Source organism: Sturnus vulgaris, chromosome 11 (genome assembly GCF_052056855.1).
Source record: "Sturnus vulgaris isolate bStuVul1 chromosome 11, bStuVul1.hap1, whole genome shotgun sequence".
Classification (NCBI taxonomy): domain Eukaryota; kingdom Metazoa; phylum Chordata; class Aves; order Passeriformes; family Sturnidae; genus Sturnus; species Sturnus vulgaris.
In genome coordinates, this window is record NC_142253.1 from 2947472 (window position 1) to 2974128 (window position 26657).

Genomic DNA, 26657 nt, shown 5'->3' on the forward strand with positions numbered 1-26657 from the left:
CCAGCCCAGCTCTTTCCTCACTGAAAACACCTGCATTGGGTCACTTTTCACAAAGGCTGACATCTCGTTCTGAGAGGAATCAGAAATGGATATCACTCCCCTCCCCGAAAAATAAGCAAAATGGGCTGCTTGAGCTTGTTGTGGAGTGTTCAGCATTTTGATGCTGCCCTGTGGAGATGACTTTAGCATTAACTAAATCTCATCATTTATCCAGGTGAGACCCTGGCACAGGGTGCCCAGAGCAGCTGTGGCTGCCCCTGGATCCCTGGCAGTGCCCAAGGCCAGGTTGGACATTGGGATTTGGGACAGTGGGAGGTGTCCCTGCCATGGCTGGGGTGACACTGGATGAGCTTTAAGATCCTTCCCAACCCAAACTATTCCATGGTTTTACGAGATTTTAATAATTCCCCGCCTTAGCAAAGATCTGCTGACCTCTAGTGTCAGGACATCACTTGATTTTCTGTGCTGTGCTTTGTGATCAATACAGAAAAATAAGTTCTGGGTCTCCAGAGCTCTCCTGAGTTCCAGGAATTTCTGATTAATTTAGACTCGATGACTCTACAAATTCCTCCTGCTCAAACTCCAAGTTTAAAATGAACTTGCCAGCCAGCTCTGACAAGTTCCAGTTCTATGTATAGAAATAAAAATTCCACCTTCAGGGAACTACTGCTTTTTATGTTTGACTCTGGGTAGTAAAAATTAAGGTCACTGAATAAAATTACTGACTCTTGAACCTTTCCCAAACTTTTTATTTCTTTCAGACATTCATGTGCACCACTTGCCATATTATATGATCTGAAAATCAGAGGTCTGGAAGGCTAATTTTAAAGGGAAAAAAATGAAGCTGAATTTTTTATATGTGTGTACTCTCTTCCTGCTTAATTTGTTTGGCTGGTAGTTTGTTTGGGTTTGTTTTTTGTTTTTTTTCTGAATAGCCAGTCTTTTCCATCAAAAAAATGGTTGAAGCAGCTCATGAGAATTGATTTTTCCTTGAAAGTTAAATAAATAATAAAGAAATGTAATCTGTTAATTTTTCCTGGTGTTTTTTGCACCACTTCACACTTTTGCCTTTTTACTGCCTTGAAATAACTTCGGCTTCTGAAAACAGAGCACTACCTAATAATAGGAAGTTTTCTGGTTTAAAAAATACATTTCCATTTCCTTTTCATATTCTGTGGCTATTGCTTTGTTTCTTTACAATCTTTTCCAACCACACCAGTTGCTGTTTCTCTTTATTCTTTCCAGCCTTTAAGTACAAAGTGCTGAATTTTGGGGGAGCCAGTTTTTAAGTCTTATTTCCACAAGATGTTGTGGATTTTCCCCTTTCCTTCTGTAAAGGGGAACATGCAATGACTCTTAATACGAAGAATAATTTTATAATAATATTTTTTTAATTTATATTTTAATATGGTTATTTTTTGACATTTGTGAGATGGGACATGTTGGAAACAAAGCCCAGAGGCAAGGGGCTGGGAGCTGAGGAACATCTGGGGTAATGTTGGAGCTGTGAAGGTGACAGAGATGCTCAGTGTTGTTCTTGGGTTTTGGGTCCCTGCACTGGCAGTGGATCTCTTTGATGCAGGCTATTTCCACGTGAGAAATAATTTTAAAAAAACCTAACTCACTGCATCCTTTCTAATATAATGTTTTGGGGGTTTTAACATCTTAATTTTTACATCATCGTGGTAGGAAAGAAAAGGTTACAGCGAAGCTGAGCTGCTGTGGTGTTCAATATTTGATTTTTTTTTTTTCCTCCTCTTTTTGGAGCAATTTCCAAGGCAGAAGCTTTCCCCAGTGCCAAGCATTGACCAAGGGTCTATAAACAGCCTGATCCCACTGACTTGGCCAGGGGCAACTCTGCTTTGTAGCCCTTCATGTATCTCTGCAGAGAAAAAAAAAACAACCTACTTTGGGCTCCTTTTCTTTATAGGAAAGCAATGAACTGAGGAGAAACTTCAATAAGTTCATGCTTTGGGTGTACATCTGGGTTTGCATCTTTGTGAAGAACAGCCTTTGTTGAGCACAAGGATGCATTTATCTGGCTCAGAGCTGGAAATTTGAGCACTCCTAAGTGTGGTGCTTTTAAAATGAAGCAGTGGTATTCAGGAATAGATCCTAGATTAGCAAAACCTCGCAGAACACAGGGAAAATGAAGTGTTTAAAGTAATTTAAGTCTTACAGTGTTAGCTGGTAGCTACTGTTCTCTCTTTAGATATTAAAATTTATTAAAATATAATGCAGCCAGAGGTTGGGATGTATTTTTATGATGTTATACCCACATAAAAAGCTTTCAGTTTTTTAATTTATTTTTTTTAGCTTCTACCAAAGCAGTTTTTTTCTGGCCTGAAATGAATCTATCATGTTCTGCCTTGCCCAGAGCACTTAGAGAACAAAACCAAATTAATTTAGCTTCTCCATATTTTTTTTTTTTTCTCTTGCAAGACTGCAAGAAAGCTGACACACAAGAGTGACCTACTTTAATATTCCTGCTTCCCCTCCTCCCCTGTGCCCTCCCTGCCCTCCTGGCTGCCCTCACTGCTCTGGAATTCCTGGTTCCAGGGGCTGGGCTGGTGATGCTCCAGCAGGATTCAGCTCTGCAGCCCCAGCTGGGCTGTTCTGGGCTGCTCCTGTGCTGGAGGATCCATGGATATCATTCCCTTGGGAATCCTTGGCTATCCATGGATAACATTCATTCCCTTGGGAATCCTTGGCTATCCATGGATATCATTCATTCCCTTGGGAATCCTTGGCTATCCATGGATATCATTCATTCCCTTGGGAATCCTTGGATATCCATGGATATCATTCCTTTGGGAATCCTTGGATATCCATGGATATCATTCCTTGGAAAGGCTTTGCTGGTGCCCCTTGGAAATTCCAGTGAGCAATGGCCAGCTCCAAGTTTACAGCTTCAGCAAGAGGGGTTTTATTTTTCTGTTGTTTGGGTTATTTTGTTATTTTAGTTCACCCTGTTCTTGTGGGGTTTTTGGTTTTTTGTTTTGGTTTGGGATTTTTTTGTGGGTTTGCTTTGCTAAGGAAAGAAAAAAGCAAAACCAAAAACCAAACAGAAAAAGGAGAAAAGGAAAGTCTTGGACTGCAGATCTGCCACAGAACAGATTTACAGATTTCTTTGGGACCTCACTTTTTTTTTTTCTTTTTGCTCAAAGCAAAGTTTGGGCAGTGCTCTCAGGCCCAGGGTGTGATGCTCAGGGTATCCTGTGCAGGGCTGAGAGTTGGATTTATGATTTTTGTGGGTCCCTTCCAACTCAGAATATTCTGTGATTCTGTGAAGAATTTCATTCTTGCCAAAGCGCTGTTCTGAGGTTTCTGCCATGCAAAATTACCAGAATTTATTGTACTCCCATCACTCCTTTTGGAAACCAGTAACATTTTTCAGTCTGAGATCTGTGAGATCGTGGGTGAGTCCCCTAAAACTGTGGCCAGGGATCTGCCCTGTGTTGGGATATTCCCCTTCTGCTTTGGGTGCCTGGGAATTGCTGCATCCCTGCACTGAGCCTTCCTCTGTGCCAGCTCTGCTGGGGATCAATACCTGTCACTTGATAGAGATGTCAGGGCTTGCATTTGCTTATTTGCTGGTTTAGAAGCACGTGGGGAAAATGAGAAAGCAAGAACTTTTCAGTACTGGGTGGAGGTGACAGTGGGTCCCACAGCAGCCAAGGATAGCAGGATGAGGAAAAAATACTCTCCTTGTGGCAAAGGGTGTTGTGTTTTGGAGGAGAATAAATCTTCCTAGCTAATCACAGGTTGGGGATGTATCAGGGAGGACTCTCTGAATTCTTCTTCTGGGGAGCTTAGCTAGAAATTCAAACACTTGATCTACAGCAGTATTAAACCCTTAATTCTAATGTAAAAAAAAAAAAAAATGGGTAGCTCACATGGAAACATCAAGTTGAGACAGCTCAGATTCGGCTTCTCAGAATTAGTAGTTGCTTTCTTGACCTTTATATTGCCATGCAGTGATCTGTAGGCTAATTCCAGAAGGAATCATTTAGTCTGGGCTGTGTCCTGCCTGTCTCCCCTTCCTCTCAAGGAAGAGGATGCTGTGGAAGTGACATCCAGAAAATACGAAGGCCAGAGTTGTCCTACAACTAAAGAAAAATACTGTAAAACTTCTCTGGGGAGAAAAATACAAGTAAAATAATGCCCTAGCCAGGTTGGTAGGCACAGGGTTTATCATCTGGCCAGTGACAAAGTGGCAGTAAATTGGTTCACTGCACCTGGTGCAAAAGTCCAAAGAGAAATTGAAAACTAAAAAAGCCATCAGTGAGCACATCACACTCCAGTACATCAAAAAAAGGATGGGTTGGACATGGCTTTAATTAAATCAGTTACTGGTTTGTGTTGTTGCCAGCATGGTTTGCACAAGGCAAGTGCAGCACAAGCTGCTCCTCCCAGATGTGTTCAGCTGCTGAGCTGTGTATGGTTGCACTCATGTACTCCCTTCCTTTAAATCCACTGCATCTCACAAATAAATCAGTGCTGGAGCTTGGTGGGAAGTGGGAACTGCAAAATCAACTTAGCTCTCAGCTCTGCTCCTGCTGGAGAATAAAACTTCCAGCACATGTACATGAAAAAAGGTGAAATATGAATGCACCCTTCTGCTGGGGGGATTAAGTCCTGGAAAAAAGAGGAACATTAAAGGATCTGTCAACTTTTTATATATTTAAAAGTGCATTAACAAGGAAGCCAGTTCTTAAGCACCATCAAGGGATTCAGTTTTATGTCTGTTCTTTTAACAGGTTGAACCTTGCCACCTGAAAGACTTAACCACAGAGTTCCTCTGAGACAAGCAGAATTACTGAATTCAGGAGGCTGAAGATGCTGCTGCTGCTGTGGGAGCAGCTGCTCCTGGTGTCATTTGTTGGCTGCCTTGCAGGTAACAATGATCTCTAACTTCTCTTTTAGAACTGAGCACAAATTGCCAGATTCCAGGTTTCAGCTGCACTTGAGGAGGAGAACCCAGAGGCTTTGAAATGCACAAGTTATTGTGCAGTTTAGAAACTGAGCATGCAGCAGACGTGTTAAATAATGCAAAATGGTAAAAGTGAGTGAATTCAAAGAACCTTTGCTGTGGAGGGATGTGCTTTCAAAGCAAGCAGAAGATACTTGAATGCATTAAGGATGCTGTTGGCCTCAGTGCATGGTAGGTGTGATGACTGGAGATCTGCAATGTGTGTTTGTCTTTAACTGGACTCTTCAGATTCTTGCTGTGGCTGAATGCTGCAGCTTTTCTCAAACCTCTGCTTTAGAATGGGGTTTATTCCTGAGGAGCAGCACTGTGTTGCTGCTGAATTGGTGCAGAGATTTGCTTTTCTTGCTGAGCCAGACAGCTCTCAGGGTTTGGAGCTGCTGAGGTCTCCTCTCTGCTGCCACATCAGCTCTGCAGAGTCATTGCTCTTTACCTGGTGCAGCTCAGAGCTCACTCACAGCCTTGCCATGGTGATCTCTGCTCAGCTCGTTCTGCTGCAGCATCCCCAGTGATGCTGAGTGTGTGAGAGGAGAGGAGAAGCTCCTGCCCTGCCCTAGGGCTTGGCTCTGGTGGATTCTGTGCCCCTTGGCTTTGCCAGGGTTGTGCCAAGAGCAGGGCAGTGCCCAGAGTCCCCCTGTGCATCCTCTCGGGGTGCTCAGCACAGCTCTGGGCAGGAGGGCAGTGCTGTGCTCCATGGAGCACGAAAATCCAGTGGTTTATCCCAGGTCTGCTGTGCATAGATGAGTTTGTTTTTCAAGAACTCCATTCAGTGAGGGGATGGAGGGAAATGCTGTGCCTGGCCCGGGCAGTCCCCTGGCTGGGATTTCCTCCTGATCCTGTGCTGTGGCAGCCTCTCCTTCCATCCCCTTCTTCCCCTCCCAGTTCCTGTGTCCTGGCTGTGCTCTGGGGGGTTGGAGACCTGCACACAGCTCCAAAATAAATGTATTTAGCTTTTCATGGAGCCTCAGAAGGCCAGGATTTGTTTTTGGCTTAGTCCAGAACATTAAAGAAAAGGAAGTGACATTGTTAAACCAGTGCCCATCCTCCCAGCCCTTCTTTGCACCTATTTCAGGTCACTCCCTGCAGCTGGGTACTTGCCAAACATGAGTTTGGTGGCCGTGGGGAGCTGGGAGATGGGAGAACCAGCAGGAAGTCAAGTGAAAAGCTGCTTTTCCTATTTCCAAAAGCCAGCTGGCATGGTGGAGCAGTGCTGCTTGGGGTGTACATCCCTGAGTTAATGTTGCATTGCTGTCACTGAGGAGGTTCTGTGGAGACTTGCAGAGACAAGAGTTGAGCCAGATGCAGTTTGAGGAACTCAGCATTTCCAGCTGCCTGACCCTTCTCCCTCCAAACTCTGCAGAAAGGCTCAATCTGACATAAAAATCTCCTGGTATTTGGAGCCTGGGGGTGTGTTCAATGCTAACATTACCTGTTAGCTTCACTTGCATTAATCTCTTTAGTGGACCTTTGGAACAGCTGGCTGCTAAAATCCACTTGGGAATCTTGGAGCTGAATTGATTTCAAAACAGATTTTAGTAAGAGCACGCTGTAAATGTAAAAACAAGCTGTCAAACAGTTTGGAGAATGTTATTTTAACCTCTTATTAAGACAGATCAGCAGGTATTCTGCCTCCCCATAGAAAACCATTTTTCTTTTGCTTTGCCTATAAGCAAAAAGACAGTTCTTGTAAGAGCTGTCTGCAGTTCCGTGTTATGAAATAACATCATAGCTGCAGAAAAGGAGATGATGCTGATCTTGGCTTATAAACCCTGACATTCTCTGTCTTTGCAGATAATGTATTTCAAACCAGGCCCCTTATTGCAGTGCCCTATATTGAATTGCTTTTCCTTTATCTGTTGTGAATCTTCGTAGTTCATCAAAGAGGGGAATGTGAGAGGATCTAATGCAAATAAACAGTGACCCTTGGGTTTTTGTTTACTGAAGTATGATTATATCTGTATGACTAATCATCCCATGGTCTTTTTGTCCATTTACCTTGGGGAGCAAAGAAGGTGATTAGTGAGTATTAAATACATATATATATATGTGGAGTTTCCAAATGTCTGCCTTGTTAGGAGAGGCATTTCAAAACACACACTTTAGCATTATTATCTTTAAATTACGACTTCAAAGATAAAAATGAGTAAAATATGCAGAACATCATTGACAGTGAAAGCTGTGGTGAAGTGATGAATTAATTCCAGGTGTAACTTCTTGAAACTTCTGATTCTTGTGGGATCTTCACCCCCTTCTGAGTGCCCTGATTGCACATGGTCCTGTTGGGGTATTCCTGTCTGGAACGTGTGAGGGTGAATTTGATGAGCAATTTGGTGGATTTGTGAGCCCCCATGATACAAATTTATAAAACCTTCCCTGCTCCAGCCCTGCAGAGCCCAGGCACTGATTTCTTCCCTTCCTTGTGATGCTCTGCTGCTGCTGAAACCAGAAAGGGATGTTCTTAGAGCTCCTCCTGAGAATGAAGGGGAAAAACAACTTGTGGAGGGGAAGGAAAGCTGTGAATAAAGACAGAGTTCAAAAGAAATGGAGCAAGGAGGATTCTGTGTGTAAATGCACACAATTTTTCTCCTGCAGGAGATGAAAGGGCAAGTTTCAAACATTGTATCCAGGGTGAGACCTGGAGATGTCACTTGGATTGACTTTCTCCCCTAAAATTCTGACTTCTTGCCAGCACAGTGTCTTTGCTGCTCTTTATTTAAATAGAGAAAAACAAAAAAAATTATTAATTTTTTTTTCATCCAGCCATTGCAAGCCTTGGGAAAAAAAAACTAAAAACACAAAGCCACAAAGAAAAAAGCAGTCAATGCACTGCTGTAATATATAGAAACTATTTGGACATTGAAGCCTGGTTCCTGTTCTCTCACTTTGTACTAAAATTTGCCAGTAGGGAGGTTTTTCTTCTAATTCCTTATTCAGCAGACCATTTGAGTTAAAACTAGATCATATTCTGTGTATTTCTTTATGTCAATTCAGGTGTTTTTATTGCTTTCATTTTCATTTTTTCATTTTGTTTTCTCAGGCTAATACAGAAATAAACTGTTAAGCCCTCAGGCACAGCAATGTCATGTATCAGATTCACAGTTCTCCTCTCTTTTAGTATCAAGTTTAGGAGACTTATGAAATTGGAAAGCATGATTCTTTCTTTATTTTCCAAAGAGCGTGAAAACAAACCTTCTGTGTTCTTACTGCTCTGATGTGATTAAATCATGCCACAAGGAAAGCAGAAATATCCTCTTCGGATTTAGTCTTTGGTGGGGGAGTTTCTTTTAGGGTAAAAGTCCATTTGTAAGGAAAAAAAAAAATAAATAGCATTTACTACTCTTGTTCAAATTCAGTTTTCATTAAGAGTTACAGCCTTCAGACAGAGCCAGCCTGGCTTTTGATGCATAATGCTTTTGCATATTAATAGTAATCTCCTTTTTGTGCATTATACATGTCCAGCCATCATGTTCAAGTGCAGCTCTGCCAGTAGTGACTGTCAGAATTGTTTAGCTGGGATGGATTGTGCAGCACTGCCAGGATTCATTGCACTGACAGAAAGTTTGGGTTCAGTTCGTTCCAAAATGAGAAATTGGTTTTAAGAGTTCTGCTTTTTTTCTGTTTGGTGCCCATTTGGGGAGTAAAAAGGGGAGCATTAAAAAAGAGGAAAAAAATATATGTGTATATGTACATATATATATATGTGTGTGTATGTGTGTGAATATATATGTGTATATATATATGTTTGTGGAATTTCAAAATGTCTGCTCTATTCGAAATTTCAAAACACACACTTCAGAATTATTATGTTTAAATTACTCTGAAGAGCAACTTCAAAGACAAAAAGGAGCAAAATATGTGAAGCAACATCAACAGTGGAAGTGCAGAACTCACCTGTGAGCTGTGGTGATGAATTAATTCCAAGTAGAACTTCTTGGACTTCTGATTCTTATAGGGCCTTCACCTCTTGTAGTTTTTGGGGTTTTTTTTCTGTTTGTTTTTTTTTTTAACATTTACTCTTTACCAAGGTAAATCTTGCCTTCCTCTGCAGCTCCTTTGTTCCTCCTGTAGCAGCCTTGGGCTCACCTGGGTGAGGTGACCACATTTAATCCATTCACTTGGAATTAGGCAAGGGGAAAAAAATAAAAAAAGAGTTTCCTTCATGAAGATCTGTGTTTTCTGGTCAGCTAAATATAAACTTGGATATAAATTCAAGTCCAAAGCCCATGAAAAGACCTTTGTTGGCATCCCAGACTTTCTCCAAGTTCCTGGATTTCCAGGAGTCTGAGTTTCCATGGTGGGCGTGCTCTTACCACTTAAAATAAGTGCAGAAAATGCTGTTAAATTCAAATTCTTCTTGAAGAGAAACTTTTCAAAACCTTTCATAGCTTTTGAAGAGTCTCCTTGGTTTCTGCTTTATCTTTCAAGCTGAAGAAATCCTCCTCAAAAGCAGCTCCCTGTCTAACCTTAAAGCTGAATCCTCACCCTCACACAATTAATGCCTCATTTCAACAAGACAAATGCTGGCTTCTTCTTCATTAATTAAGCTTATTGCAGATTTGATGACATTGGAATGGGGAAATTTTAGCTAGTGGCAATTCTGATTTTCACATAAATTACCAAGAAGGAATTTCCAAGCGGTTTATCCTGCAATAAAATTCTGTTACTGCAAATATTACTGAGCATGAAGGCTGTACATTTGTACTTACACAGTTCTTCTGCCTACTGCAGTTTAAAGTGCAATACAATAGAGCAAATCATTCCAATGTATTTCTTGTAAAAGGTTATGGAGCTTGAGCACATCGAGTAGCAATCCCTACTGGAATACTTACTGCAATGCACAAGCTAAATATTGATTTCATAGGAATTGTGATAACTCCCACTGAAGCCTTAGGACTTCTGGTTGCTGAATTTTTTGGTAGATAGATCATTACCTGGTGTTTTGTTTGTGGCTACTTATTTGCTGTGTGACTTCAGCCTTTTTACCCAGACACCTTGGAAAAAGTGATTTTTTGAAGATTCCCAGTTTTCCCTGATTTCCCTGAGCACGAAGCCAGCCTGCCCCATGACAAGGACAGGGCAGGAGCCTCTCCGTGGTGTTTTTTGGGTTTTAGTGTGGGCCAACACTGTCAAAGTTTCAAAAGAAGTGAAGTCCAGGAAGATCTTGGAAGACTTTTGGTTTCCATCCCTTCCAGTCCTTTATTTGGGAAGCTCAGGACACTGTGGAGTTAAAAAAATCAGATTAAAGAGGCTGTGACTGACAGTTGAAAAACAGGGGAGCTACACTGGTTGAAATCTAAAGCTGAATAATTTGGCAGATGTTCAACAAACCAGCAGAACTGAGAATAATTCATTTTTGTATTTAAAAAAAGCTCTTCAGTAGAAACTGTTCTGATTTTTCTTGTTGTTCTTAATGATGATGTTCAAAATGAGTGCTTTAGGTTTTTAATTTTTGGTGATTTTAAATATGTGGCTGCCAGTGCCTTGGACAAAAGCTTTATTTGTGCCATAATTAACCTCTCAGCTTTTTGTGTAATAACACATGTGTTAATAGTAGCCTTTAGCTCTTCCAATACAGGATGTACATACCAGCAGGGAGATTTCAAGGATCACTGTTTATCAGGGATTAGAACACAATTTACACACTGTTTTTGCAGTAACAAAATAACACAGCATCGTGAAGTGTAAAGCTTAACCTCAACCATATTTACTAAACGTGTTTGAAAACCTAAACGAATAAAAGCTCATTTATATTCTTGTCTGATTAGCACAATCAGAACTTATTGATGCTAAAACGAGCCAAATTTCCATAACTATAAACAGAATATTAAAATACAGTTGACTAGCAGAGCATGATGTTTTTTCCCCCTCCTTGGATGGAACATGGAGTTGTGACTTTCTTGGTGACTTTTTAGGGATTTTTCAAGAAAATCGAAGGCATTTAAAAAGCCAGGCCTTTGGGCAGGGAAGCAGAACTTTTTGGAGGCAAGTGTTTGCTGCCTTGGAATAGAAACAGAAGATGATCCGTAGGTAAATGTGTTTGTGCTTGGCTCTCCTTTATTTCCCCAGTGTTGGGGGTCAGATGTTCAGGAACATTTGAATGTTAGAAACCACTTTATTTGAAGCGGCCACCACAGGTATTTGTGGAATTTCACTCAGGAGATGGGAGCAGGAAGCCTTAGTGAGCAAGGGGAGGTACAGAGTGACTTTGTGCAGTGATATAAATTAAGGAATTCTTACTGAAGACAACTGGGTGTTTCCCTGTGGTGTAAAACGAGAATGACAGAATGGTTTGGGTTGGAAGAGACCTTAAAGAATATTTAATTCCACCTCCTGTCACGGGCAGGGACTCAGAAACATGGAATAATAATTGGCACAAGGCAAAGTAGTTTTGAGGAGACCTGGGTTTGAGAGTGATGGCTGTGAGCTTGTGCAGGTGACTCAAGTTTCCATTTAAATTGCCAGGAAAAAGCCCAGTGATGTTTTGAAAGTTTTTGCGTGGTCCCAAAGGTCTGGGTGAATATAGTCCCAAAGCTGAGACTTGTAACATTTATCTTAAATACACATCAGGGTCTGTTCCTATCTCTGAAGTGTCATCTTGTTAAAAAGTACCGTGTGAGGAATGAGCATCACTTCTACTCAGCAGAGTGTGTCAGGATCCTGTTTGAAATAATCAGGAAATTTTGCATCTCCAGTGCTGCCACTCCACCCTCAGGACAGGCTGTGTCCCAGCAAAGTCACACCTTGCACCTGCTCTGCAAAATTATTTGGTGCAACTGGAGGTGCTCTGCATGCACCAAAAAGCAAAGGACTGCAAAGGAAAGTGCAGCATTCCCTTGCCTTTGGCAATTGTTGTGCAATGAGAACTGGAAGATGGTTTAAACCAGAATTAAAAATAGCTTCATTTGCATAGTCAAGGGTAATTAGTGTCTGTTTTATCCTGATTCCTTGTACAGCTATTTATAACTCTGAAAGCAGTAAAGAAAATCCTCAGGTAGTTTGATGTTTGATTCAGTTAAGGATTCTCCTGTAGCTCAGAGGTGGCACATAAAGATCTCACTGTTCGTAAACACCTGAATGGCAAATTTTGATACTGGAGATAATGGGCATGGCTTGGGAGAGATAAGGTGCAAACAATAATTCTTTTTCCAAAGCTGTGCTGCATGGTCAGGAAAAGTTTTTGGCTTGATTATTCCAGATTACTTCCAGTCTTAATGCTGTCAGAGATCATCCAGTAGCAGAGACTTTATGAATTGGGTATTTTCAAGTTTCATCCCATTTCTCATTTTTAAGGTTTGCTGTGTAGGGAGATCATGTGGCCCTGGATTTATTGAGCAAGGGCAGCTCTGGGGTTGTGCAATGGAAGGAAAAACATTTTCTCTACCCTTTTCAAAAGGAGAAGAAACATTTATCCTGTATCAACAACTTGAAAATAGGACAGATTCATTCCTTGCCACGATGTTTTGTGCTGGCTGGGAAGTGATTCCAGCAAGCACTGATAAGAGACAGTGTTTTCTGAGATAAACTACTGACAGAAATGGTGTCTTGACTTCTTGGGGAGAGGGGCTGTGTGACAGTTCTTCCAGAGTTTGCCTTTGATTGCTGCTGTAGAAAAACCCTAAATCTGAATTTGCTTCCTAGCCTTATGTAAAACTTTATTGTAGACCACAGACTGTAGTTAAAAGTAAGATGTCTACATGGCTGAATCTATTTTTATACATAATTTGTGTTTAAAATCTAAAGATTCATCTCCAATTTCACATCCACATCCACAGCATTGCTGCAGAGGGGACATATTTCAGCTTTTGCAAGAGTTTGCCTGGTGAGTGACAGTAGCGAGCAACACATTGGAAAATATTACTTCTAATTCATTTTTTAAAGTTTTTTGAATCTGAACATGAAATATTATATTCTGTAAAGACATTCTGACGAGAAAATGAAATTACATAAAAGCATAGAGGAAATGAGGGAGAAAAAGCAGTTGTTTCACATCATAACCTCATTGGTTGGGGTGGCAGTTTCAATTCCATCGGAGTTCTCTCCAGTTCTCATCCTTTTTATGTTGGATTAAGTAACAGTTTTTGTCTTCTTATTGCCATAGCAACCTTATCTCTCTTTTTTTTTTTTTTTTTTGATGTAAATCTGCTTGTCTCTTACTATCTTTCAAAGCTTGTGCATGAATAGCTTGTGAAGGAGATGAGTGTGGCAAGGAGAGAGCAGAGACTTTCTGGCATAAAAAATGAGGGAGAGAATGTTTTGGAGCTAGAAATAGAGAGCTAAAAAATGCTTTTTTTCCCCTCCCCAAAGCTATTTATTACATCATTTTTCCCGTGTAGTTTTTTCAGGAAGCCCAAAGCTTTAGTGCTGTTTTAGGATGTTGTGTGAGCTTAACTCCTCCAAAAAGTTGAGGCCAGCCTACGAGCTCAGCCAAAAATACAGATTTAATGATCTGCAGCATTATGGTTTCTCAAACTTGGGAAAAGTGCCACTCTGAGGAAAGGCAAGTCTTGCCTTGCCATGATTTTGCTCCTCATGGAACTTGGAATTTCTTGGGAGGAGGTGGAATTTTGGGCAGGACCCCCAGCTTTGTGTGCAGCCCTTCTTCCCTGCTGGTCCACAGAGAACTGGGAGAATCCTTGAAATCCTCAGAATCCCAGGGATCACAGCATGAAACCTGTTCCTACAAAAGGCTGCACATCCCCAGGGAGGGCAGCTCTGCTTGCTTTCAGGCAGGAAATGAAGTTGTAAAACACAGATGTTGCTTTGTATATTAAATACTTCCCTTGATTAGCCTTGCTTAATATAAGATGTGCAAGGGACACAATGGACACCAATATGATTTCATATTTTTAGACTTCATGCCTAAATTCTGAAGTCTTTTGAACAGGAGCCTTTTGAAATGCTGGCTTCATTTCTGTAAAAAAAAAATTTATAACTAACTAAGAATTTCAGCATTTCCTGCCCACCTGGTAAAGCTCTAAATCAAAAATACTTGAATTCATTTGTGTGTGTGCTTGGTTTCTTTGTTTAAGAAAAGCAGTGAACATTCCTTAGGATTTTTGCATTGGACTATTCTTAAAACTCTGAAATATGGATTATTTGGGAAAACAGAGCTTATATTCACTGAGAAATCAAAGCAAATCCTATTTCAGCCCTTGATTTGTTTGTCAGAATTACCCTAATGGGGTCTTGTTAGCCCATTTAACATGCTCCTGATAATATTAAGATAATATTTAAAAATGTTTACATTGCAGTAATACCCCATTAAGGGCCTGATCTAAAGCCCATTGAAGTTAATAGGAACGTTCAGTAGGAATTGAATGCTTTGATCTTTCAACTGGAGTTTTTGCAAGTTAAAAAAAAAATTAAAAAAAAATCAAACATGAAAATTGTTCCAGTCACCAGGAACATGGCATTGCTGTGTCCTACCCCACCCTTCATGGCTCATAAAGCTATTGGATTTGGAGCCTCCTCAAACTGAAATAAAGATTTAGAATATCAATTTGGAATGTGTGTTACAGCACCAAGCTGTGATGTAGAAAAAAAGGGGTGTTGCTAAAAGGCTTTTGATGAGGACTTGAAACAAGTGAAAGCTTGGCTTGGTGGCTGAGAGAATTTGACTTCATCATTTAGTAGATGCAGGGTTTGTTTTCTTTTCTTTTCCCTTTTTTTTTTTTTTTTTTTTGAGATGTAGAGTGCCCTGGCATGGTTTGAGACAACATTATCTTATTGAAGGTGTTCTTCAAATAATATAGACCAGATGTCCTTTTTTTTTGAGGTCACTTGGAAGATGTGTAGAGGGGGGAATTTAGGGATGTGGTTTAGTGGGGCATGGTAGTGCTGGGGAATGTTTGGATTTGAGGATCTTGAAGGTCTTTCCCAACCTAAATGATGCTGTCATTCTGTAACGAGCACAGGTGTCTTGTGATGTACAGAATTACTCTGACATCCAGTGAATTTCTAAGAAATCCACAGTAAAGTTTGACTGAATGAACCCCTGGCTGCAGCACAATAAATGTGGACAGATTGCAAATAACAATTTCAGTGCCTTCACTGGGTGTCCCCTTAATTTAGATATACTTTTGCAGAGCTCCAGTTGCTGCCAACCTGTGTATTTTGCTTTCTGCTGTTCATTGCAAAGCAAAGCAGACTTTTTGAAACGGAGGCAGTGGAAGTTAGAGAGCTGCTCGTGTTACAGTGCTCTGCTTGTGTCTTTATTCTTGTATTGATTATGTATTTATGTCTTGTTTCTCATCCAGTGTGGCACTGAGTAGTTACAGAGAGCACAGGCTGGGACTTGTGGGGAGTCTCATTTAATAACCAAGGAAATTCTCTGTACTTATGAGAAAAGATGCAGTACCTGATTTTATTTTCCTGTTATTGCCTCTCTCAGCCCTGTGCAGCGAGACATCTTCTCTCTATTTTTATGAAACTGCATTTTTTCAGCCCATGACTTTTTATTAAATTGCAGTTAACGATATATTCCCGAGGATTACATCACCCTGCAAGGAGCAGTTTGGCTTAGGCTGGGGATCAGTCTGCACATGGAGCATCTGTCACAGAACCCTGCTGCTCAGATACCAGCAAAAAGATTGGAGGTCCCCCTGTGTTTTGGGGGTTTTCTCCTTATGTACGTGTCTCAATCTATTAAACTCTGCTCAGCAGCACTGGGATTGTATTTGTTTCTCTGAATGGAGTAGCAGAACTCAGATATTTCTCAGGAGTTGCTTTTTTTTTCCGCTCCTGCAGCCTCTGTTGTTGAATGGTCTGATGCTGAATTTATTAATCTATGCTGTTGCTTGCTCAGGTGTAATCCCTTGTTCAGCCACATTTATTCATCCACTGAAGGATGTGCACATTGGTCCATCATGGCATATTAAAGGTTTGCCTCCTCCTGCCACAGCTGTCATCTCTTTGACCCCTCAGTAAACTAACAGTCTTCCACATAATTTTGCTTTCATTCAAGTGTAATGCCATTACTGTGGAGGCAGACAGAATGCAATTCTCTGAAGATCTTGTCTCATTCCCTTCTCTTCCAGGGAGGTTAATGTGCTTAGATGATCCCTGCATTTTCTTTTTGCTCTCTTGCTGCAAGAGGAGCAAAAAAATAGAGTGCTTCTGGATAATCTGTTTGGACTGGCTTTTGGGGGATGGAGCAGCCTGGGAACATGAACTCACCAGCTGGGTAGAAGCTCCTTTTACCACTTGTGTTTCAAATGCCTTCATTTGTTTCCTTAGCATTTTTTATTTCTACAGCCTTTTACAAAAATGTTACACAGATGTTTTCCTGAAATGGAAATAACCGAGTCAAAACCTCTTTACCCAAAACAAGCTAAGCCAGGTTTAAATATTAATGACATGTGGGAATCACTGAAGTTGAAGCAGTGTTTTGCCCACGGCTATTTGTCATTTACAAGTGGTACCATTCCAGAAATTCCGGCCCAGCCACTCCCTCAGCTCGAGGGGGATTTCTGCAGTGTCAGCTGAGCAGCCTGTGGTCAGTGATTGCTGATTTTGGGAATGGCAGCTGGGAGAGGATGCTCAGAAATGAGCCCGGGGACATCAATTGCAGCCCCAGCAGGAATGCTGGCCCTGAGTGCAGGTTCCCTGGATGAACTCACTGTCATTGTCACTGTCATCTGCTGACTTGGAATTGCAATGATTGCCTCTACTGTAGGCACTGCTATTTTACCCACTAATTAAGTTAAAAAATCAAACGAGCCAGTGATGTGTTGGGTGTAGGGGCTGGTTCTGCACTGCCACAGCTTCTCATCTGCTGAACTCTTGTGTGTGATCTGCCAGAGGCTTCCCTGGGTATCAAATGAGTGTGTGATATGATGCTTTTGATTTTTAATAATCTGATGTTAACAGTGGTATTTTGCATTTCCTTATCTGTTGCTAACACTCCTTTGCATTCAGCTGGTTTTGAACCTCTGATTTCTTACTACATCTCTCTTTCTGATTTTATTTCAGATTCTTTTCAGAAGAGTTTTTATGCTGCTTTGGTTAGCAAAATGTAGCATTTTTCTCTTTAGTATTTAATAACTTCAGCTGTTAATAACACATGCTGCTCTTAGTTACTCTTTCATCTTTTTGTGTATCTCTTTTTTGCATCCATTTAAAAGTAACTTCAGCATCTCTTTAAGCCAGCTGCACCTTATCCATCCCTTATTTTTCTCCTATCTTTTCTGATGGGGGATTCAGTGGAATTACTATCTTATTTCTTCAAGAAACCTTTTTGCCTCATAATAAATCCTTCTTTAGTGAAGAAAAAAAAAAAAATCATGATTGCAGGTCTGAGCTTTGTATCTAAACTTGTGGGACCTTAACATCCTTCCAGGCTCTGGTATTTGGCAAGGGTGGGATGGGTTTCTCACATCCCAGGGGCTGGGAAAAGGCTGCTGTGCTCCCAGCTGAAAGCCAGACACGTGGGCACAGCAGGGTCCTTGTGTGCCATGCCTGAGTGCCATTGATCTGTCTCTGTAGAAGGTGACCAAGCAGGTCAAGGTACTGAATTCTTACCACAGATGCTTTGTGTAATGAATTTAATTTATTCCAAGTCATGCTTGCAAGGGTCTCCTGCTTTTCCTCCAGCAGATCCCAGTTCAGTCTGAGCCAGGCCAAATGCAGTTTTGTTATCTATTCTTTGTTTAATTTTGTAACGATTATCGTCCCTGCCTTCACAAAGCAAAACATGGGATTTGTTATCTGCATGGGGATTACACTGATTGGGTTTTAAACATGTCACTATTACATCTGGGTCAGAGCAATGATTAATATTGAAAGGGAGGTTTTGTAACCAGGCTGGAGCTCTAGCACATGTCCTGAAAAGGCTGCTGTGATTTTAGGGGGCAGAAGTGGATGTGTGGCAGAGCAAGTGGAATTTGGGCTTGGTTTCAAGCAGGTGGAATTTGTCACCCTGGTTGGGCTGCTCAGCTGGGCTTGTCACTGGGATGAAAGGCAGTGCTTCCAGTGCTTAGACTGGAGGAAATGAGCTCTGCCAGAGGTTATTGCTGTGTCCCTGTGCTCAGAGGGCCTGAGGAGCTGGGAGATGTCTGTGTTGGTGTCACAGTTTTACTGTGTGACCTTTGTGTTAGCCCTTCCCCACTTTGCAGTAACTGACCTGGGGCTGTCATTCTGACTTCAGTTTGTCTGGCTGCAGTCTTTGTGTCTGTCCTGCCTCAGAAATGCCACCAGGATCGAGAGCTTTGTCCTTGTGATGGTCAGGCCAGCGGGAGCATCCTGCACAGAGCCGCTCTGAGCATCTCCTGGAGCTGCTCCCAAATCCCTTCACCCCGCACCAAGGAGCCTTTGCTGCCTGCTGGGAGCCGCTGGGGGCAGGTACAAGTGTGAAAAAGTTGTTTACACAGCTACACATCGGTAGAACAGCAGCCACAGGTCCAGCTCTGCATGTTGGGGAAACTACAAGTGGCCACTGCTCCTCTGGTTGCCCCAAACATCCCACGAGGAGCACGGAGCCAGAGCTCAGCGCCTGCTGCAGCTCACCCTGAGTAAAGAATATCTTCACACCTTCCACCGAGCACTCAGGCTCTTGAAAACTAATTAAACACACTCATCAGCACTGAAGAGGTTTCCAGGTGAGACAGGAAAGTGGCTGCTTTAATAGCAGGAGGCTCTGGTGGGAACCATCAGCCCTCGGTGCTGAAATCTCACTGCTGGGGCTTCTGGTTTGTTCCTCTGCCAATATCTGTGGTCTTAGGCAACCTTAATTCTGGTATTTTCTGCCTCCAAATAATTGAGTTTGCAGCCTCAGTGTGTTCTTTTAATTTTATTAGGGACTGGGGAGTAATGTGTTTGTGCAGTACTGAATAGGTTATGCAGAGGTTTTCTGCTTTTCATTAAATAATTAATTAACAGCTCGTGCTTGTGCACAGGTTGGAGATGTGGCTTCATTGGGAAACTTCATCATTTGGCTTTCATCTTCAGCACTGAAGAAATGATTCTGCCTCATGGACTCCTCCATGGTCTGCCTCCTAGAGATAAAGTTCTAATTTTCATTTTTGCATTTTTTTATGTGAACCTGGCAAATTATTATTGTTTTAAACATCTCTTCTGTCCACATCCCAGTAACATGGAGTTTCTTTCAATTTTTCTGCCTTATCTGCCACAGAAAATACCAGTTTTGCTTGTCAGCTGCAAATGACATCAGGGTAAGAAATGCCTTTCCCTGCATTCCTGTTCCCTGAGTACTGTAAGGAAATAACTCCAGACCTGCTTTAGCCACTTTTTGCTACTGTGAAGGAGGTGAAGAAAATCTCTTCTGGTTTGCTTTGATGTTCTCCTGAACATCCATTAAGCTACAACCTCAGTGTTGCTGTATGGTGCTGGGACAGGAATAGATCATTTTTCTTATCTGTGCTGTCCTTCTGAGCCTGTTAATGCAGCCTAATCCCAGCGAGTAACCCCACAGATTTATAGTCAGAAATGTTTGCAGCAATTTCCCAGAACCTGTTTGATGCTGTGGTGACATCTTGGTGCTCACTCGGATCCTGCTGGGCCTGGAGTGGAGCACATTATATCCCTGATTCAGAAATGGTAGGTTTGAACTTCACAGGAGCAATTAATGTCAGTCCCAAATGCTGCAGTCAGGATACTGAGTCTGAGGTACTTTAATTGTCAAATGTGAAAATTCGCCCACCTCTTCCTTCAAATTGTGATGTGAACAGTTAATACAGTGAAATAACTGTTCTTCCTCTGCATGAGCCAGGCAAATGTGCTCCAAAAATTACTTTTATTTCTGCCTCTTTTTCATCTTCAGTAATAGAATTAAGTTTTAGTTTCTCCTAAATTCCTCCGTAAATATTATTTTTGTTACAGTATGAATCTCTCCTTGCACCTTATCCTCTCTACAACTCACTTCAAGTGGGTTATTGAATTCAGTTATGTCCAGGTTCCCTTGGATTTCTTTTATTAAAGAGTTGAGGCATAACATACCTGAGGTTGAGAACCAGTAAACTGGAGAATTATAAAAAAAAAAATATGAAAAATTGAAGTCCATTAGTGTTTAACATGTCCAGTTAAAAATACTGAACAGTGGCTGGAACTGGAAATAAACCAAACTGGTTTTGGAACAGAAAATGGCATGGGTGATTCTGGCAGGGTCAGTAATGGGTTAAAGGTTGGATCTCTTATTCTTGGCACATTATTTCACTGCTGGAGGTCATGAATGGGGAGATAATTTGTTTCATTGCCCGTACAACAAAATATTTCGTATTATTTTGCTCAGCCCGGGTAAGGCCACCCATTTGGATGAGAGCACAGCTCTTTGGGAGGCCTTTGAACATTGGATTTTTGTGCTGACTCACAAGTTGGTGGTTTGGAGGTGTGGAGAGCAGCTGGGGTCGGACATCTGTGGGCAGGACACTTCTCCATCTGCTGTGTCTGTTCTTTGTCACTGTCACGTCTCTGCTGGCCCCAGTCAAAGCTGGCATCTGTGCCAGGTGCTGCACACCTTGAGAGGTGAGGAAATGGCAGATCCAGGTTACTCTGAGCCCAGGAATCCTTTCTGGTGACGAAATATTCTGTAATAAATGGGGCAGAATCTCTCCATTTCTCTGTGGAAAGGTGGCATTTCTGGAAGCATAAAAGAACTGAAGTCATGGCAGGAAAAAAAAAAAATCCCACTGTCATCAGCATGGTCCCAGTGCTTTAAAACTGAGCTGTTGTAGGATGGCTTTCATTGATTTATTTATTGAGGAAAGGCTTTTTGGGAACACTGCTGCATATTTAATAAATAAACAAACCTTCACATAATTAGAGCTAGATCTGGCAGGGCTTTAGCCATCTGTTTAACTATTGAAATGTGAATAGCCTGGTGTTCCTCAGCACTAAACCTGCTCTGTGGTTATGAGGGCTGGTGCTTAGTAGCCTGTCAGGATGTTCTTAGGGTTTGTTTTGGGAAAGTGTTAGGGGGAAAAAAAAATCTGTGTTGCATCTGAGAAGTCGACTGTAGGATAATTTCCTTGAGCAAACATCCTTCCCTCCTGAGATACTTCTCAAATTGCTTGAATTGCTTTGTTCAGTGCTGTGTTTGCCTGGAGTTGAGTGGTAATTCCCAGATAATAAGAATTTGTGAAAGGCATATTTTTGGAAATACCTATTGGAGAACATTTTCCTTTCAAAACATGAATTTCCTTCCTAACGCTGTTAGGATTTGGTTTGGTTTTTTTCCAGTTCTTTCAGTGCATTTTTGCCAGTGCAAAGCATGTTTTTAAAAAGAAACACTCCCTGCTTATCAGATGTTGACTCAACTTTTGTGCTATTAATATTCTTTTACTGCTTTTTTTTTTTTTTTTTTTTTTTTTTTTTTTTTTTTTTAATCTCGGCTGTCTCTGGTCCTTTCCTTCAGTTCCTCAGAGCCCACAAATCACCTCATCCATTTCTGTCCATTTCCCCCCTCATTACTGAAAACTCTTCCACCTCTTCCCATGCTGGCATCTCCTGCTCACCACACTCTGACACATCTGTGCCAATTTATTTTTTAGCTTTTCCTATTTTTTTTTTCGTGTTTATATAACACAGACTTTTGAATTATTCTCTTTTAATTGGTTCTCCTGTTTCATATATTCCTGCACCTCGAGTTGATTGAAGGGAAGAGTTTCAGGGATTTGTGAGGTGTTTTTGCTGCTGTTGGCTGGCTGCTCATCCCAGCAGGACTCACATGTGAGATATTCAGCATTTCCTGGGATGGAAACAACCTGCAGGCTCTGTTCTGCATTGAGGTTTGCTGCATTTTATTGGCAATATTTCCATGGGTGCACAAACACTCAGATGGGCTCTGCTGGTGGGACTGATGTGAGCAGAGAGGGGGGCAATATTTCAAACTCTCAAGTTGTCTTGAGCAGAATTTTGGGTGTGAAACGAGCCTCGAAGGGTGGGGAGGTTGTTTTGCTTGCCCTGTTGTGGAGCTTTCAGGGCAGAAAATGCAAGTTCAGCCATGTAGCAAAACAGAAAGGGATTTTGGAGAGGTTGGTGTGGAATTCTGTGATTTCCCTGTAGCACCAGCAGCCTCTGGATCTCTCCTCGAGTGACAAATCACCCCCACCCTGCCTGCTTTGAGTAATTCCACTCCTGCACTGTTCATATTTTTATTCCTCTCTCTCTGCCCAGCAGAAATCGATTACAGAGATAATTTTTGGTCTCATCCCTTGCTGTGATTTTCCAGGCCTAGGGAAGGCAGCAGAAGGTTTTTCACTGGCTCACCTGCAGCCCTGGTTTGTGTTTTTCAAGGCAGTGCATTGGGGTTAACAGGCAGTTTATCCCAAATATCCTGGTGGAAATTATTTATGCAAAGTGTATATTTCAGTTTTGGGTACCTGTCTAAAGAAATACAAAATTCGTGGCCACAGCAATGCCATGGTATAGGAAATTTTGGGGTGTAGGGTGGTGGGAGGAAGGTTTGTTCACTCACAGATGTGAGTTAGGGGCTGGTGGTGAAGGTTGTTTGGTTTTGCTGTTGTTTGTAGTTTTTTTTTTCTTTTTAAAGAAACAAATTGGTGTTACTCTGTTTTCTCCAGCAGTTCTCATTACCAACATAGCTATTACAACATGCTGAGGCTGTTATTTGCCCTCAAGAGCTGAGAGAGTGGAATTTCCCATCTTTTTAATAATGTGACTTTTACCAGGGCGAGTGGGCTGTGAATTAGTGCTTCATTATGGGCTGACATCAAACAGAATCCCCACTGCAGAATTACCCACTCAAGAAAACAGCTTAGGTTTGGTTGTCTGACTCATTTAGGCACTTGAACATCCTACCAACACAGAATTATACCTAAAGTATATTTAACAAGTTCTGCTCCTTTGAATAACAGTGGGTCTGATGCAGCAATGCAATAAATATTTTCATGGCTATTAAGGGACAATTACGTTTGTAGAGTTTAAATCCTTGCTCTGCAGTTTTCAAAACATGGTAGAATTGCTGATAAACATGTGTTGACAATAAAGAGCAGTTGATACAAACTTGATACAATGAGGAGATGCTTGGGTGTTGCTGGACTTGGAGTTGGAAATCTGAATTTAAAAAAAAAAAAAATATATGGAAAACTGAACCCTGCTCCTCTCAGTGAATGTGTTCTGTGCGTTACTTAAAAAAATAAATAGGATTTGGTGTAAGTTCTAGCAGTGCCTGCAAATCATACAAAGTCCCTGTGTACAGAATTGGTGTCTGGGGGGGTGAAATATCACAGAGGTTTCTTGACAAAATACAACATAACTCAGCATTGCCACACGCCAGCAGTTGTGTGTGTGGAGCAGCTTTGTCATCAGAAACGCTGTGAATTTTTCATGGCCCGATGTTCTGTGTCTTTTCAAAGCAAGGCTCTGGTGTTTGATGTGATCTTGCCCCATCCCTTCTTGATTACACGAGATCACACAACAGCAACATCTGGAGGTGCTCGCAGTGACTTTGCTCTGCAGATGACTTCTGATTTATTCTTTTATAAAAACGTCACTGTTTTCAGGCTCGTTTACCTTACAGACACGCTCCAGGTCGTGTTTTCCCCTGATGAAGCCACAAGTCCGTGTCTTTTAATTGTCCTGAGAATCACAGGAGCGTTCAGGTGCAGCTGTTACAGGTTTGATGCTCACATTTCTGTCACTCCACAATTCGGAATCTTTCTCAGCGACTTTGCCTCAATGCTTGAGACTGAAAACTTGGCTTACTCAACAAAAGGAGAGAACCCAGTGGAATATGCAGTTTTCACATCCTTTTTGTACGGGCAGGAACTCGTTTTGCTGTTCACATTTTGGGCAAAATCAAAGACTTCTCAGCAAAGCTGAATTTTGGGTTTTTTTCTCTGTTTTATGGCAATGGTGTGTGCATTTCACTTGGTACAACTTTATGGACTTGGTACTAAAGCAATGAGGCAAATGCATGTATTAGCAGGGGAAAGGAGAAGAAAATGCTGTTTCAGGAGTCAGAAAGCCTCAGTTGCTAATTTTAAACTTCCTTCTATATGGCAAACTATAAACAGGCAATAAAAGCATTTAATTTGCAAATTACACTTCTAGCTGGTTTTATGTTGGATTTTTTTTCCCTTGTAGTCAGGATTTTTGTAACATTTTTACCAAAATATTTTCAGTGGCACGATTAGAGCCTTTGCCTGGTAGGGTTAAGTAATTAAATTGTTAATTTTTTCCATGAATAGTTGCATTTCAGATGAAAGGAGATTAAAAGTGAGGTGTAATAAATGCAAAGAAGAAGTGAAAAGATTAAGGCAAGAGAAACTAATGAAAGCATTTCAGTTTGGTGACCAGATTGAGAGAGTTTTAAAAATCTGCTGATGAATAAACCAGCCCTTAGTCCAGCAGATAAAATGCAGAAATACTTCATGTGTTTCTGGCCTATTCTTTCACTGAACAATGAGATATTGTCATCCTATGGCTGATGAAAAGAGAGTCCTGTTCTGACTCACCTCTCCTCAAAACCACCTTCTGTCCTGATCTCTGTTCTTTGTTTGCAGTTCTATTTTATCTACTGAGACATTTCAGTAGGATAAGAGCCTCTGATTTCAGGGATACAGCTCAATCTATAAAAATAAACAAGCTTTGCCATTATTAGTCCACCTTTTAAGGTATTTTATTTACCCTGAGGACTGAATGTCCCTTCCCAATGAGTTCATGTAATAATAAGTTTTGTTAGGAGATACAGCTCTCCTCCCTGGTGTTATTGTGCTTGGGATAGCAGCTTTATTAAAAAATCAAACAAAAACCTAACAAAGCAGCTCAAGGATAAACAATCACTCTTGATACACTTCCAAACATGCCTGGATTTGACCTTCAGTCCTCTGAACCTGCTGCAGAAACACCTGAAAATGAGAGCAGCATCGTGTTGAGCAGCAGCCAGTGCCCTCCGAGGTCAGAGACTGGGAATTTGCTGTGTAATGCTGGTAAAGAGCCCTGCTCCTGTTCTGCATGTTGCATTTTTCATTATGCTCAAAGCCTTGCCCCACAAGAGAATGCAGGAGTTTGCAGAGAAATGAAGGGATGGTATTTTGGCAGCTGTGAGGTGAGTCTGGTACCTGAGCTGCTCTGCAAGGTGGGATGGGGAACTTCCTGCTCATTTGTGGGGAATTATTCTTTTATTGTAGCATGGCTCATATTCTCCATTTTTGGATGGATAGGCGTTGCTTCTTGTTTCCCCAGAAACTGGTTTTCTGTGGCAACAGTCTTCACCTGCCATTAGTGATGAATAATTCCAATTTTTACAACATTGCAGCAGCTCAAAGTGCAGAGCTGTGGTGGGTCCTGTGGGGGTCCCTCTGGGATAATTGACTTCCCAATCCTCCATGTCCCACATCCCTTCCCAAGGTGCTCCCAGCCCAATCCCATCCTGCCCTTATGATTTGTTGGACAACACAAAGACAAGGAGAGTTCTGAAGGTCTGTAGTTGCAATAAATGAACACATGGGCTTAAAAATCCATTTCAGTTATGGAAATTGTATTATTTAAGATTTGTGACTTGTGATGGTTGTGATGTAAGAGGGAAAAATGTGGTCTAAATTAATTTTTATGTAAAATACTAATTCTTTTGGTGTGATTCATCCTGATACAGAGCAGTGTGTGTTCTCTGAGGTGCTGTCAGCTCCTGGTTCTTCCTTCCGTGGCTCTGGGCAATGGTGTTGGGGCAGGTGATGGATGTATAATGTTATGGGGGAAAGAGCAAGATGCATGAAAGGCCTGAAACAATAATTTAAGGCTGTTCTGTTTTGATCCCTGAGTGAAATCAGTTTGGCTGGGGTTGTGTGTGACATCTACATCATGTCCAGCAAAAGGACCTGAGTTTATTCTGAGGATACCTGCATGAAATTCACTTGGGAAGTTGAAAACAGCCCTTCTGAGAAACATTCCTGTGAACTTTATGGGCACTAACAAAGGATTGTACAACACTGTCTTACTGCAGCATTTTTTAAAGGAAGTATTGAAATTCTAATCGCTCTTATTCAGTGTTCTCACTGTAACAGCTGTTGCTTTGCAGTAATAAAAACCATTATATTTTGGGGAAATAGCTACTGTTGGTCAACTCACTGCTCCTATTATGCTTGGTTATAAAGACAGCCTTATTTAAAGACTGTGTTACTTTAGTATCCTATACAAGGTTATAAACAATTTTTTTTTAATTGTCTTTTGTTCTGTTATGGAAAAATATACGGTTTATTTATGGAAAAGCCTTTGTCAGTGTAGGACTTCAACTTGGTTTGTATTACATGTTGTCTTTCACTTAGTTTAAGGATATAATGAGGCCCAACTTTCTTGGGTCTTGACTCACCAGGTAGAGGGAAAGCCAATATAAATTCATGATAAAATATTTACATTTATGGAAACTGAAGCATTTGCTTCCCCCCAAGAAGTGGTGGACAATGCCATGTGTGATTTTTGGGGTGTCCTGTGCAAGGCCAGGAGATGGACTCAATAATCCTTGTGGATCCCTTATCCCTCGGGGTGTCCTGTGATCCTGACACAGCCTAAAATAATCCCAGAGAGCCGAGGCCAGTCAGAGCAGAGCACTGGGTCAGCACTCCGAGGTGCAAAGCTCTGCCTTAGTGATGCTCCAGGGGATTCTCCTGCAGGGATATGGTCCAGGAGGTTCCTTTCTCTTGGGAAAGATCCATATCTGTTTTCTGAACAGCTGTTAGTAATGTTATTTTACATT

At 41.4% G+C, this 26657-nt stretch overlaps 1 protein-coding gene across 1 annotated transcript in view; it reads left to right on the plus strand.

Moving 5' to 3' along the window:
* The window catches only part of LOC106850342 (contactin-3-like), a 97322-nt gene that overhangs the window by 19427 nt on the left and 51238 nt on the right, over positions 1 to 26657 (plus strand). Inside the window, exon 2 of the mRNA XM_088171248.1 lies at positions 4761 to 4897. Coding sequence (XP_088027374.1) covers positions 4840 to 4897 — 58 coding nt within the window. The 5' untranslated portion in view covers positions 4761 to 4839. The remainder of the gene's footprint in view (positions 1 to 4760; positions 4898 to 26657) is intronic.